At 33.0% G+C, this 14,112-nt stretch overlaps 2 protein-coding genes across 6 annotated transcripts in view; one reads left to right on the top strand and one right to left on the bottom strand.

Annotated features, from left to right (window-relative positions):
• Positions 1-14,112, bottom strand: part of Neto (Neuropilin and tolloid-like) — an 86,934-nt gene that overhangs the window by 33,353 nt on the left and 39,469 nt on the right. For 4 of the 5 annotated variants that reach the window (XR_010752276.1, XM_066392982.1, XM_066392979.1 and 1 more), the window contains exon 3: positions 4,488-4,538. The exons of the other annotated variant lie outside the window; for it this stretch is intronic. Coding sequence is in view for 3 of the 4 variants with exons in the window: in XM_066392982.1 (XP_066249079.1) it covers positions 4,488-4,538 (51 nt within the window). In the remaining variant the exon portion in view is untranslated. The remainder of the gene's footprint in view (positions 1-4,487; positions 4,539-14,112) is intronic. 5 annotated transcript variants of the gene reach the window in all.
• The window catches only part of LOC136410690 (5-oxoprolinase), a 104,144-nt gene that overhangs the window by 59,933 nt on the left and 30,099 nt on the right, over positions 1-14,112 (top strand). The gene's annotated exons all lie outside the window — the stretch shown is intronic.

The following is a 14,112-nucleotide window of genomic DNA, read 5'->3' as shown; positions in this document are numbered from 1 at the left end:
TATTATTCGTGGAGCAGAAATCAAAATAGTGTATTCATCATTATATCAAAACCCTAGACAACGATATAAAAACCTACATTAGCATTACTTCCATCTGCACTTATGTCTCGAATTATATTATCTAGCTGGATGAAATGCATTTTGCCACATACTTCTTGTGAATTAGAATATTTGAAACTAATTTAAATTGTAAAATACAACATCGATAAATAAAAATAAATTGTTCCCTAAAAATAAATGTTTAATGATCTGGAAAATTAAAAATAATGCCCTATCCATAGACTCGGAGATTGGAATGGGTCAAGCGCCAATGATTTGGTCTAATAAATCAGAAATGTCCCTAAGGTGTGAATTGGAGCTCTATTCCAATTCACGTTATAAAGGCGAAAAATAAAGTTCTAAAAGTGAGGCAAAAAAAGAAACATTGAAGAATTGCTATTTACTTAACTCTATTGAAGCACTCGGTGTTAGTAAGTCAGTTCTTAAAAGTACGAATTAGTCTTACTTTACTGCTGGATGAAATTACGAACAAAGGAATTAAATCAACTTCCAGCACAAGTCAAGAAATGTAAAATGAATAAAATGAAATGTTCAAGGTAATGAAACAATTTAATAATATAAAATCATCAAGCTTCATTATCATTGATGACCATATTATTTTGAGGATTTTTTTTCCTGTTTATTAGAAAAACTGGACATTTTTTTATGAAAATAGCAACTATAGAATAGAAATCGTGTCATATTTAAAAATCAAAAATGGTGACAAGAAATATGAGGAAACTTACCCAAAAATGGCGATCTATTGAATTGGGTTCGAATCCCACAAATAGATAATCGAAGCGTAGCAAACGGTAAGGTAAAGAAAAGGGCTTACCAAGGTTGAAAAGGATATGATCTCCGAGTCCGGATCCGGTTTAAAATTTAAGAAACAGTCCGCTCAGCTCATAAATCAGAAGCAAAATAACATGAGAAAACTCGATGAGCAATCAAAAAGCCAGCGGAGAAAAAGCAGGAAGTTCAAGGTTCGCATGTTCGGGACACATTTTATATAACCATAGAAATAATAATATTAATAATATTTTTTCATTTTCTTCATAAGATCGCAAAGTAGAGAGAATATAAACACTCAGCGAATCGACTAAGTAGCACAAAATGAAGTAAAGCAAGAGAAAAAAATATCACCTAACATAAAGTGATTAATGGTTGAGTATCGAAGTTAAAAAAAAATTGGTGAACAGCAAACGCGAAAAATTGTTTTTGCATCATTTACTCTACTTAAAATATTCACAGTTTACTCATAAATTTAACGCATCGATCTTGTATAACCCACATATTATAATAAAAACGACTCGTGATACGAAGCTTTAATTCGAATAGCGGAAAAGTCTGAGACACACTAAAGCCCTAACTATACTTTTACAAAGCAAATCTGCTAACTGTATTCGATAAAACTGAAACGTATACAGTATACAGCCTGCTTCATTAAATTCTGCAGAGTTGCGTCTCTATGGGTTGATACAATTTTTGTTATGACTTGAATTTTTGTCAAGGAGCGATGATGATCGATTTATAAATTTTTTAAATGTGTATCCTCCCTGGACATGTTACGTAAAGGTCCCTTTGGTCTATTCTATTTCGAGACATACTAAAGAAACTTAACACAATTATTTATGTGATTCTTAATTTATTCTGGAAACCAATGTATTCTTGAAATAAATTAATAAGTTCTGTCAAAGCTTACATATTTCATGTCATTATGATACATATAAATCACATATTATATGTCATCTAGCCGAATACATAAAATTTTAAATCGTGTCGAACTTTCATACAAACTGGGTTTTTATTAAGTAAAATACAAGGTGTAACAGAAACAACTTAAAATACAACAAACTAAGAAGAGACAACAAATTTGCTAAACATATTGACGCACATAACGGATTACTTTAAACGAAATATTATACTGGTGTTACAATTTTTTATAACTAAAAAGGAAACATGACACCCATATCTTCGCCACTGGTGAATGGTTGAAGTTGATAATTTTTTGAATTATACCTACCAATATGTCAAACAAATGTAGGAAATTTGGTTAAAAAATTTTCCGTTTGAAAGTTAAAAAATAAAAACTATTTTTTTCTTAAACTTTAACACCCTGTATCTCCAAAGTAAATGCCAATTGAACATTTATTTATATAAATTGTATACCTTATTTCAGTCACAGGAACCTACAGCAAGCAGTTGGCAGAACGATTTTGATACACCCTGTATATGCATTTCCTTTGATTCTCCGTTTCTTTGATAATGGTTTCTTGGTAACTATGTGAGCATTTCAATTTAATTCTATGACCTTCATCAAAGGTGTGCTGACATATATTTGACTTATGAAATTCTCTGTAAAAAAAGATTCCTCAGCGATTAAAACGAGGAATTTTCAGAATGTTTCACATATTTTACTTACTGACATTCCGTACACTTTAGTTCTGTTAATTTGCGCTTCTCTAACAATTTTTATTCTAGGTTCCGAGAACGGGGACAGATTCGCCACGGAACGTTAACAAGGGTTTTCGTTCGAACCCTAAATACACACTGAATGTTATTCTCAGATAGTTTTAACTGAACAATATACTTGTATGCAATTCCACCGCTCCAATAATATACATATAATTGGGTATGTGAATAAAGAGCATATTTATTTCTTAACTCTTTAGACTGATCAGGGCCACGAATTATATAATTAAAAAATGACTTTGACATAAGAAAATTTTTCCTCACAACGAAAATCATAACAATTTATATAAAATGAAGCCACGATTAAGATCAGTTATGTGGAAAGAGAATTTTTCTCTATGAATACAAACTTCAAACATAATACTTTTATAAAATTTTTCTAAAATTAATTTCCAACATTCAAACAAAATTGGCAACTTGACAATAGAGCTTTCTGTCCACGAATGATGTCGTTAACTCGCAAAGTATTGCCATTTTAAAACAAAAGCACATCGCGCCGTTGCCGGCTTTATCCCTATAGAAAAGGATATCGACTAGCTGCAGACTATTTGAAGTTGAGGGTTTTATTGAGCCCCGAATTATGCACTTTTCACATCATTTAACGGACTCCGTAACTCTTAAAGTAACCGCAATTCATACACTGCTACTCACTAGATAAGTAACTGGTTTCGAAGTTTCTATATGGTTAAATCACTAGCCAATTTCAAAGCTAAAGTTTGTTCAAATGTGTACCCTCAAGAATTAATATTTTGGAAACTCGGCTCAATTTATCGACGTGTTGCATGTGCGCATTCAGACTATGTTCTATACTACGAGTATACTCATAATTCTAAAGGAAAAGGAAACACCGCATAATTCGAGGAATTTCTTGTAGATATACACGAAAAGGCTCCAATTCCAGTTCGTAACTGTGGTATTTGGATTACGCGTCGGTTGTAGGTTTGCCGAAGTAAAAGACGGAGCAAAACTTTCCATCATTTTGCTATTGTATTAACGTTGCGTTAAATTCCACTCTACTCGGGTCACAACGGGGTTCTGTGTCATTTTTCAGGGAATAGTTAACTAAAATGCGTTAAGAAATTTATATTTTCTTTAACGTTTCGAATGCTATCATACATATGTATGTCCATAGGTGAATTCGAAAATTGCATTTTTCCCTAACTGATGATATAAAGCACGGATAATTAAAGGAAAACTTTTCATAAAGTTCCAAAAATAACTGGTCATTCAAAATTAACACGGGAAAAGGTTCATTTTTAATTCCCTGAATATTAATATTATCGCTTTTTAGAATAATACCCTCCTTACCTGAATATTTCATTTAAAAATTATGAAAAAGTAGTTGGGCTTTAGCTCAGGTTAAAAGGCAGTTTACATATTCAAACTATCCTGAGGATGACACCAAAGATGTAAATATATTTATATATTCTTCATTCAAGCTTTTTACCTTTCAGGTTGCCTATTAAAAATTGGTTATGGATAAGAATAATGGCTATCATAAAAATCACGGATAATAATATACTATTTTAAAGCCCTGAATCTTCTGAATAACGATTGATATTCTTATGTATATGACACTTCTTGTGCTTTAATGGGTGTATCCAGAATTTGCAGAGGTCGAATGCTGCAGCACTTAAAGGTTAAATTCACCTACTGCTTTTTGTTTGATAATTCCAATTGACAATAAGCTATTAATTTGATTTTGTGAAAATTAACATTTCAAAATTTCAGATTTATATGCTTTACTGCTTTAAGTGCGTTTAATACGAATTTTTACATGAAACCATGGATAATTCCAAATATTTTCAAGTTTATTACAAATTTTGTTGAGTTGTTGTAAAGTACATAAGCCCCACAAACTACTTTAATTTACACAGAATACCCTGTATATTTGATGACATTCCATTATGGGTATATTGAATGCTGGAGAATTTAAATTTAAAAAAAAGTTTCAGTTTAAAATAATTGGAACTTACCGTTTTCCATTTGTGCGAGGCTTCCCGTAATCGAGTTCAGAACTATTAACACTGAAACAAGAAAAAATATGTTCAGGAATATTTGAGGTATATGGGAACATGAATAATTGAAACAATTTTGCTGCAAGTACACAAATACAAATTAAAATTTTGTAGATGCAAAATGTGTTGCAAATATAAATCGACAAAAAAAGAGTAACGGAATTGAAAGGTTCATTCCAAAACCCAGACAAGGTCAAAAACTAAAGGAAACTGATTTTCTTCTGACACTGCTAAAAAAAATTGTGCTTTATCATATAAAAGGGTCACTATTGAGGTTTTTGAAGGAAATTTAATGTTCTATTTAAAAGATTCGACCGTCAATTTCTTCTATCAGATAATATTAAAGACAAAAGTAAATTCAGCTATTTTGGACTTGTTTGGTTTTTGTAATAAACCTCTCAATTAGTCATCTGATTTATATTTTATTTAAATAGGTAAAATCTGCACTTAAAGTATTGAATCCTAGCGTATATTTGTATTATATTTTATTACATTATATATTCTCTGACATTAATAAAATTACACGAAATTTAATGCAATTTGTTTTTCCGATCCGTGTTTGTAAGTTCAAATTATAATAATAGTTTTTCATGTGAATACGTATGGCAAAATAATTGAGTTCCAAAAACATTATTTGTAAACTCCAATAATTGCTTTAATATAACGAAGAAAAATATTAAATATGCATAATAATGAGGTTCTAAACAATTTTAAACTACTATGTTGTTAAGAAAGGAAAAGCTAAACTGAAAACTATGAAGCAGGTAGATGGCGCTGCAATAAGACTACACTAAATTTATGCATCGAGTGTTAGGTAGAAGACATCATTAAACAAAAATTTTCGTTTATGTTTTTCATATTCAAATATAGGCAATTCTCTAATTATTATTAGAAAGTGAAATCTATAATGCAATTTAAAGAAAAGGACTATATTAAACCTAAGCACCTGTGCAATCCGTCTGTGTCCGCTTATTCGGCCTTATCATCGTGTACTACAAACATCGAGCGGAAATGCACGAAAGTCGCCACGTGCGCAGGATATGCGGGAACAGACAATTAGCATTGTGATTATTTTTTAATATTTTAAGATTTACGTCGGCGATACAATAAGTAATTTTAATTGAAATTTCTAGCATAATTTACGAATTAACCATCAAAATAAAAAGTGGTAATAAAAATGTATGATGAAAAATTAACTAAACTTCAGTAGTGCCTTTGTAAATACTTTATATTGCTTACTTTCACACTAAACCACTTAGAGTGCATAATCATAAAGTTTTTATTAATATGCGCTTAAATTTAAAGCTTCTAAGCGTGAAGGCCGTCGCCTAAAGAGCATATTTTAAAGGTGAGGCCCTAAAAGTAGTTTACAAACAGCTCAAAACTGCCTCCATGAAGTTTGCGGTTAAGTGCAAAGTTCTTCGACGAACTTCATCTTGCCGGGAAATACGAGATGTACTCGGAAGTAGTGAATAATCGTCTTAAGTTGAGAATTATAGTCGGACTAAGTATAGTTACGGTTTATAATTGCTATTGTTACACTAGTTTGGAAACGTTATTAATACTCAAAAAGTTTCCATTATAACCGGGATAAACACGAAAGCTTCTTTAAGATAAAATGCATGAGTTGCCCTTTCCTCATGGCAAAAACAATTGAAATATGGCAGCTGATGGATTAATCATGGATTGTTTACCTTATCAGCAATCGATCAAAAGCGATTGCGATTTAATTTGCCCTGAGGGTGTATGTTTGCTTCCATTTACCCCGTGTGGATGCTGTTCATCTGCTCAGTATTAAGTGGGAGATTAAAATTAGATTATATCGAGTTGGAAATGTGAAATGTGGATAGCAATGACTGAATTGAAAACTAAGAGATATCCATTTAAGGCTCTTACACAAAGAATAATTCAGAAATACACACTGATTAATCTCTTGTGTTGGTTTTCCAGAGTACGCTAACAGAAACGTAAAATGAAAAAAACATTGCTGCCAGTCTACCCAACATCGTCTTATCATTTCACGTGGCACTTTCTATCTTATGTTATAATACACTTTTTTAAGATATTTATAGAATTTTTAATGAGGATTACTTCCTCCGTAAGAATTCTAACACTGCTCTCTGTTGTTGCCTTGATTAGGGAAAATATTTCAGTCCACCTGCTTGCTTCAACTATAAAACAACATTTCTAACACTCAGGCATTGTCGGTAAAGGTCCAAAAAGGTCAACGAACAAAAATTAAAATGGTTGGGCTTGCGCTGGGACCTGAAGAATTCCAGAAAGCTTCAAACTGCTGAAGTTGAAATTTTGTATACGTGTCGCATTGCGTCATATATTTCATGATGTCCCTTCTCAGTCTTGGCAAGTAAAACAAAACTGGATGGTCTGTTCCGCACCATTGCCTTAAAAAAATCCCTAAGTTCTGGCACTTTTATCTAGTCAGATTAAAACGCTACGCCCATAGAACTGAAATGAACCACATATTCACATAGTATATTCAAAACTTCGTATAATCAAAAATATTAGATGTATAATAACATATTTTGTAATGTCGAAAACCAAACAATTTATGTAATTCAAAACCTAAGTCTGTATTAGAAAAAAAAATTGATGAAAGTTCTGAAGAAACGAAACGTCCGATTTGAAAAATTTGAAAAATAGTATTAGCCGGTCAAATGTGTCCAAAAAATCACTTAATTCGATTTTTTCAACTTTCTTAAAAATATTTTTAAAATTGCAGAACTTCTCTGAAATCTTTTGAAAATCTATCGCTTGATGCTCAAAAAATCTCCAAACATTCTTTAGATTCAAATTAACTCGAATTAAACCCATTTCAGATTAAAATTGGTTATACCTTTTACTTGAAAATTAATATGGAGACCAATATTTCGACTCATCAAAAATTATTTAAAATTCCACTAAAAATCGCTTTTTTAATGGGTAATGGGATAGAACTATGCAGCAACTTCAAAAGGGAAACAGACAAATAACTACTATAATAACTTACTACTTAGATGTTATTCGTAGTTGCTCTTTTTGAACATGGGACTCAATTTGATTGTCAGTAAACCCATATTTTTGTAATATTATTACGTAATACACCCGTTCAAACTAGTTGATATATATCTCAACTAATTTAATTGGCTCATGCAAATATTTAAAAATATTTAAAATGTATTTAAAAGCAATATTGGCCACGAGCAGAACATGTCACGATATATTCGTTCCACGATGTTGCTACTATATGCTCAAACAATTGTAAAATAACAAAATCATTACAATCTTATTATCATAATCTCACTTAGTACTACTATTGATCAACACTAACGACATAATGTGTTTTGTCTCAATTATTTTCATTCGACGGAAATCGTTGACAATTTCATATTGTTGTTACTACATAAGTTTAAACTTTGCTATTTCAGTTGCTCTCTGCAATATTGGTGGCAAATAATTAATTGAATAGTAACGTACAAAGCTCGCAGTACAACCCAATTCCATCATACTGAATTGATCAAACCACGCATTCGCCGATGATCCCAAATGGAAATTGATAAATAGCCCCCAATAACGCGAAACATTGCAAACCGACGATAATCCGGTTTCCATCTAAAGGTAGGTGCAATTTTGAAAATTGTAATATAGAGAAGCGAAATGGGCGACTATTTGAACAATTGGATAATGGTGTTATTTGAATTCGAGATTCTTGTTTTATTGGAATTTTCGATATTAGTAATGCAAGGATGGGACTAAATTAGTTTCGTCCAGAGATAGCGGCCTTGCATTATATATTGCCTGTCGCTCTATATTGAAACAAATTGCAACGTTATCCGCTGGGAAATTGAGTGTCTGCCTGCATATTACCTTACGAACATGCACGTGTCAGTTGTCCAGTTATAAGGGATATTTGTTGGACAAAGGTGACAGCTCCTCTTAAGCTGTATGTTCATAAATCTCAATAGGTGCATTCAGGGAATAGCAACGCTGCAACCAGCACTTTTTGCCGCTTAAAATTGTTACACAAAATGCAGTCGGCAAATTCAAACTTAAAGTAATGCAGTGCCCCATAGCTGTAAGTTCCTTGAATACGCACATGAACAATAGGTCTTTCAAGGGACAGTAGATAAAAATACTGATAAACTTAACTGACAGAAAATTCCCATAAAATGGACGATTAGGCTTTTTTGATTGTTTCCATGGAAATTATCGAACTTGTAAAGATACCAGGACATTACTTTGGGGTTTTAGAAAGGTACAAAGAAGACGAAAGCCCTAAACTCAAAACATTGGCAGTGCAATTTTCTGTATAGTTCAGCAACCCGAACATATCGCCTATTCTAAGCGAGATGCATCTCGTAAATCTCACAAAAGTCTGTTTTCTCTCGGAGACAGCTTATATAAACAAAGCTTATATTTGCCTGTTTCTCTTGGATGTTGTTCATGTTTAGTGAATGCATAAGCAGTTTTGTGTTTCCGAGTAATTTAGGGTGTATGTTGATGTTGTAATCGTTGAGCGAATATTTTATGATTTTATGGGGGATTTAACAACGCAAAAGATCGGGTTTTAAGTAGATCACAACTCATAGATCTCAATGATTTAATACATCGAACTCTATTTTTTAATTTTTGGGGACTCAGACTCGTACAGTCTTAAAACCTACGTCACTGCACTTGAAACTAGATGAAAAAATAGACTTTATTGTCTTTTTTCTGAAAACTTCAGTGGCGTTTCTCAAAAGAAAAAAAACTACAAAAGAAAGCTTAGTGCGTCACTGCTTTTTTTATATTTGTAAATTGAATAACAAATTTCAACATTGATTCCTAGTTAACCAGAGGCTTACTAATGTTCAGCATTAACACAGGCGATTGAAAATTCAAGCGACTAACCGCCATTTCCATCACATCAACATAAACCTCACTTAGCTAAGCTATGCAATATTTATAAGCCTTCACTAGTTTATATGGAAGATCGAAGAGATGTAGGTCTGTACTCTTTTGTCAAGCATCACATACATCACTTGAAATTGTCGATAGCCACTACAAAACTTCAAAATTATCGCCCTCCACAAACTCATAACGTTAAATTTCGCAATAAAGCCCCTCTACCCAACATAAATAATAAACTACCCTGCACAATATATCCCCAATAAAGGCCACTTTATTGCATATTTTCGCCTAACAATAATTTTAACTTACATAATAATAAACATGTACATGTTTTTTGTATACATTTGATCAAAATCAGACCTCTGGGCATAACATTTAACAAAATTACATAGATAATTCATTTCATCAGTTACGCCTCGCAAGTGAAATAATTACGGTTCCCGATGTTTCAATTATATAGAATTTAACAAAAGGAACTTAATCTCCTTTTAATCACTATAGCTTAACTCGAAACAACCAACTTCCACATTCCCAAAAAAGAAAAACTCTGGACTCACGAAACTTTGGCTGCATCAATGCGGACGTCATCAACTTCGCAAAGTATCTGTCAGTTAGGGTTATCAGCGACCGCTGCAATACTCAACTTCCTAGCCCCAACTTCGGCAATCTTAATAGATAGTTGAGAGAATTACTTGAGACAATGTATCAGACTTTATTACGTCGCTAGGTGCACATAAAAGTATTCGCACTTTGTCATATCAGTTGAGCGTACGTTCAAATCTTCCTGGAAAACTGCTGAGACGTGAGGCTCTAATTTTGCCTTTTTTCCGAGACACAATATATGTGCAGTGGTAAAAAGGAGGAAGTTTGAAATTTGATTTCTAGTACCCTACATTTAATTGCATTAAAACAAGTTTGTTTAAAATTACTAAAAAAGAGTGGTCAGATATAGGAGTCTCCTGTAACGTCTTTCGGAGACATGATGCACTTAGGGAAGGTTGGGAGAGATTGAAAATTATGTTCACCATACAAGCATGACAACGAAATCTGGAAGATTACTGTGTGACACGAACGCACTAATCTCTAAATAAATTTATTGCCAAATACTACTAGATTGATACCAGCCAAACAGCCATTTTAAACCACCGTTAAAACCCAAGAGAAACTTTTGGAAATATACCCACAGATTCACAGTTTCCCGAAATTCTGGAAACGGATCCCAGCCCCAGTCGACCATCTGTCAACGCCTAATATCAGGACCAGAAGCTACACCGCCATAATCTATTGTCTTGTATGGATGATATATTACATGTTGGGCAAAAATTCGCCTAGAGGGTTTATGATTTTGTTTACTTATCCCTCCCATATAGCAATTAATGAATATTTCTGTAATTTGTTAAATAAATTATTTATAAAATATTAAATTTATTTCTCATTAATTTATACACAATGAATTAATTATCATTGAGATTCCTAATTCCTCCCTTTACGCGCATATAAACCATTCAAATTAACTATCCCAATTCCATTAGAGCCATTGTGCGCATAACTGCCCAAGCTTCAATTATTAATATTAAATTTTAAAAATTACTGATCATTAATAACCAATAGTTAATAACGACATATCTAGGGGAAAAACCAATAACCCATTATCCTCATCTGCATCAACATAATTAATCCATTTACGACATAGCAAATAACTGCAACGGCATATTTAATGAACCAACATTAATTATTACAGTTTATTAATAGTGCTTGTACCATTATTAAATGGAATATTAACGGATCACAATTTATTAGGGCAAATTTGCGTCTTCATGGAATCTAATAATCATAGATGTAATCATGACTCATATGTACACATACGTATATGTATTTGTAAAAATGCTTATGTAAGATGTTCAACCAGCCTAACCCCAGCCAAAAAGCGATATATACCGACCACGTATCAAACATAAGTGTTTTGATTAATCAGATGTAAGCAGTCAAGGCCGCTATCGGTAACATGAAAGCAAAATTATACACCAATGGAAAATCATACAACAGATAAAAAATGCCTATGTTGCGTTAACCGTCTTGTTTAGCTATGTGCTCACCGCAACAATACATTTAAGCTCCTCTTCAAATTTAGTATGTTTAGCGGTATATTTCGCACAATACAGTCGAAATATTTAGATTGTAAGTTTATGGTATCGATCTTAAACCACTCATATAATCACATCACCCGCGTCAACAGTCTGGTTTACACGTGTACTCTCCGTAGCAATATCCGTAAACTCTTATTGAAATATAATACATTCTGTGGTATAATTCAGAAAATTCACAGAATAGTTGATATGTTTTAGGTACAGATTAGTGTCCATCATACATCACTCAAACGTCGCATCAATCGCTTCATCTAGAAATACACTTGACGCAACAATACGTTTTCCCTCAATTATCCATCTGGCAGAAAATTATTACGATATCGTAATTACATTATAATGAAAACACAAAAGCTTGATATATAAATCCTTAACCTCGTTAATAGATACAAGCGGTGATCAAATTGGATTACCCTCTCGTTTCGAGTCTGAAACACCTTTATCGGCTTAATAAAACGTTTACGAAGCTGCTTGATTCTCGAATCTCATTACCGATTTAATGTTAATTAGTTTACTGCTACTTTTGCGCGACATCGCCAATGGCACAATAACAAATTCGCGAAACTTGCTCTTCTTCCATAGATCTCTGCTCACGCAACATTTCAAACCATATCCATAGAACTAGTACGAAATTAGGATTCTGAAGAGGCCAATTATAAGTTAGGACGAAATTAGAGAGAGCAAAAGTTGGTGCTCGAGTAGCGCAGTTAAAAGGATTAAATTCGAATTTGCTGCCTTTGTAGGCTGATATATCATGTCATCGTGGTTTCACTGAGGGCTTTCGTTGGAGGTTTTGTTCGTTGTCGCCACAATGGCTGGCTACCAGTTTAATTACGGTCCTATTAACTAATTAATTCAATCTTCCAGGCAGGCAAAGAATTTTTAATTGGATTGTAAAACTCGTCTCCCTCATCTGTCCGAAGGTAACATTAATCTCTTGCGATTCAATCCTAAGCCCAAATTTAATCCTTTCCTCTGCCGACAACAAAAGAACTCCAAAACTAATTACGAGCGAACTCCTTGAAACTTTAGACAGGCAAATTTCCAAAAGTAACGAAAGCTCGAGACCTTAAAAGTCGAAAGTTTTTGCATCCAGGCATTCAGGGAATGGGACTAAGATTTATGCGGCTCTCCACGCATTTCGGACTACTTAGCCGTAATGACGAAAAGATACGGTCTCGTGCCTTCGGTAAATTCAATCTGAATGGGGTCGAATGTGGAATGTTTTGGGTTTAATTGGGTGGTTAGATAACTGGGAAACCTATAAAGGTATCGATATAAAAGATTTGGGTTATCTATCTTTCCCAGTCGCTCGACTAAACAAAATCGAAATTTTAGAGGTTGTGCGGACTGAATAAATAAAATTGGCTGGTGTTAACACTATTTGTCAAAGTTTTTTTGAAGCCAAATCACATCCTTTGAGATGTTAGCCGTATACCACTCTCCCTCGCCTCACGAAACTATAAGAGCATTATGCAAGGGGAGGTTGTAACATTCAATCATTTTTTAGTTATTTATTATTCTTTCAGTTGTTGCTTTGAAAATGCACGCCTCACAGATATAACATACCTAATTCAAATGCCGATTAAAATATGGAGGCTTCCAGAATTTGTAAGAAAACCCCAATTTCAATTCCGTTGCTGCGCAGACCGGGTTGTCAGGTTAGGACTTTCCTAAATCAAAAGAAAAATAAGTGGACATACATAATTTCATTAAATCTGGTGAAAAGTTACACAACTGGTTCTAGGCGTATTTCGTAGTTCCAGCAGAGGGACATAAGAAAACAATGCGCCAATAGAGAAGTAGTTGAGTGTTGCACGTCATAGCGAGAAGACCTAATATAGGTGGTGTTCAAAGTATTATTTTATTAATTCATATGTAGTTTGATATTGCATTTCTGTGCACTAAAACTTGTCGAGTCAAACAAAAGTTTGATAAGTCTCACTTATTGTCGAATCCATGGGAAGTGCGCCAAACATATCAACATCTTATGATAATTATGAAAAATAAACAATTTAATTACGTGGCTTATTTTAATAGTACAATCAGAACTGCGTTACGCACTATTAATTTTGTTCATGCCATAACATGTATTTATTTAGCTCGCATAATATCGATTCACACTGTTTAGGAAAAGGATTTTTATATTAAATTAAATTTGTATTAAACATGAACTACACATGAAAGTGATGGCTTACGGAAATCATTGAAAAACAGATTCGAGTACAAATTATTATATTATAAACACCAAAATCAGCAACAACTGTGGTTTTTGCAATAAATTTTAATTAATTATTTTATGAAAAAGTTGGCACAATGGGGAAACAAAACAGTGTCTTCTCTTTGTACAACTGCATTTGAGTGTCTCGCGGTCTCAAAGTGTCGACATTATAAAGTTTAGACACGGGTTTAAACCTCCATTGGGTCGAATTTTTTCGAATTATTGTCAATACTTCTATAATTTATAATCGCATTTTGAAACACCGTTGTGCTGATAATTATATATACAATATATGTATATAATTATTATAATTACACTTACAATTATATAT

Source organism: Euwallacea similis, chromosome 9, assembly GCF_039881205.1.
Source record: "Euwallacea similis isolate ESF13 chromosome 9, ESF131.1, whole genome shotgun sequence".
In the NCBI taxonomy this organism is placed as follows: Eukaryota; Metazoa; Arthropoda; class Insecta; order Coleoptera; family Curculionidae; genus Euwallacea; species Euwallacea similis.
This window is presented reverse-complemented; position numbering and strand designations above follow the sequence as displayed.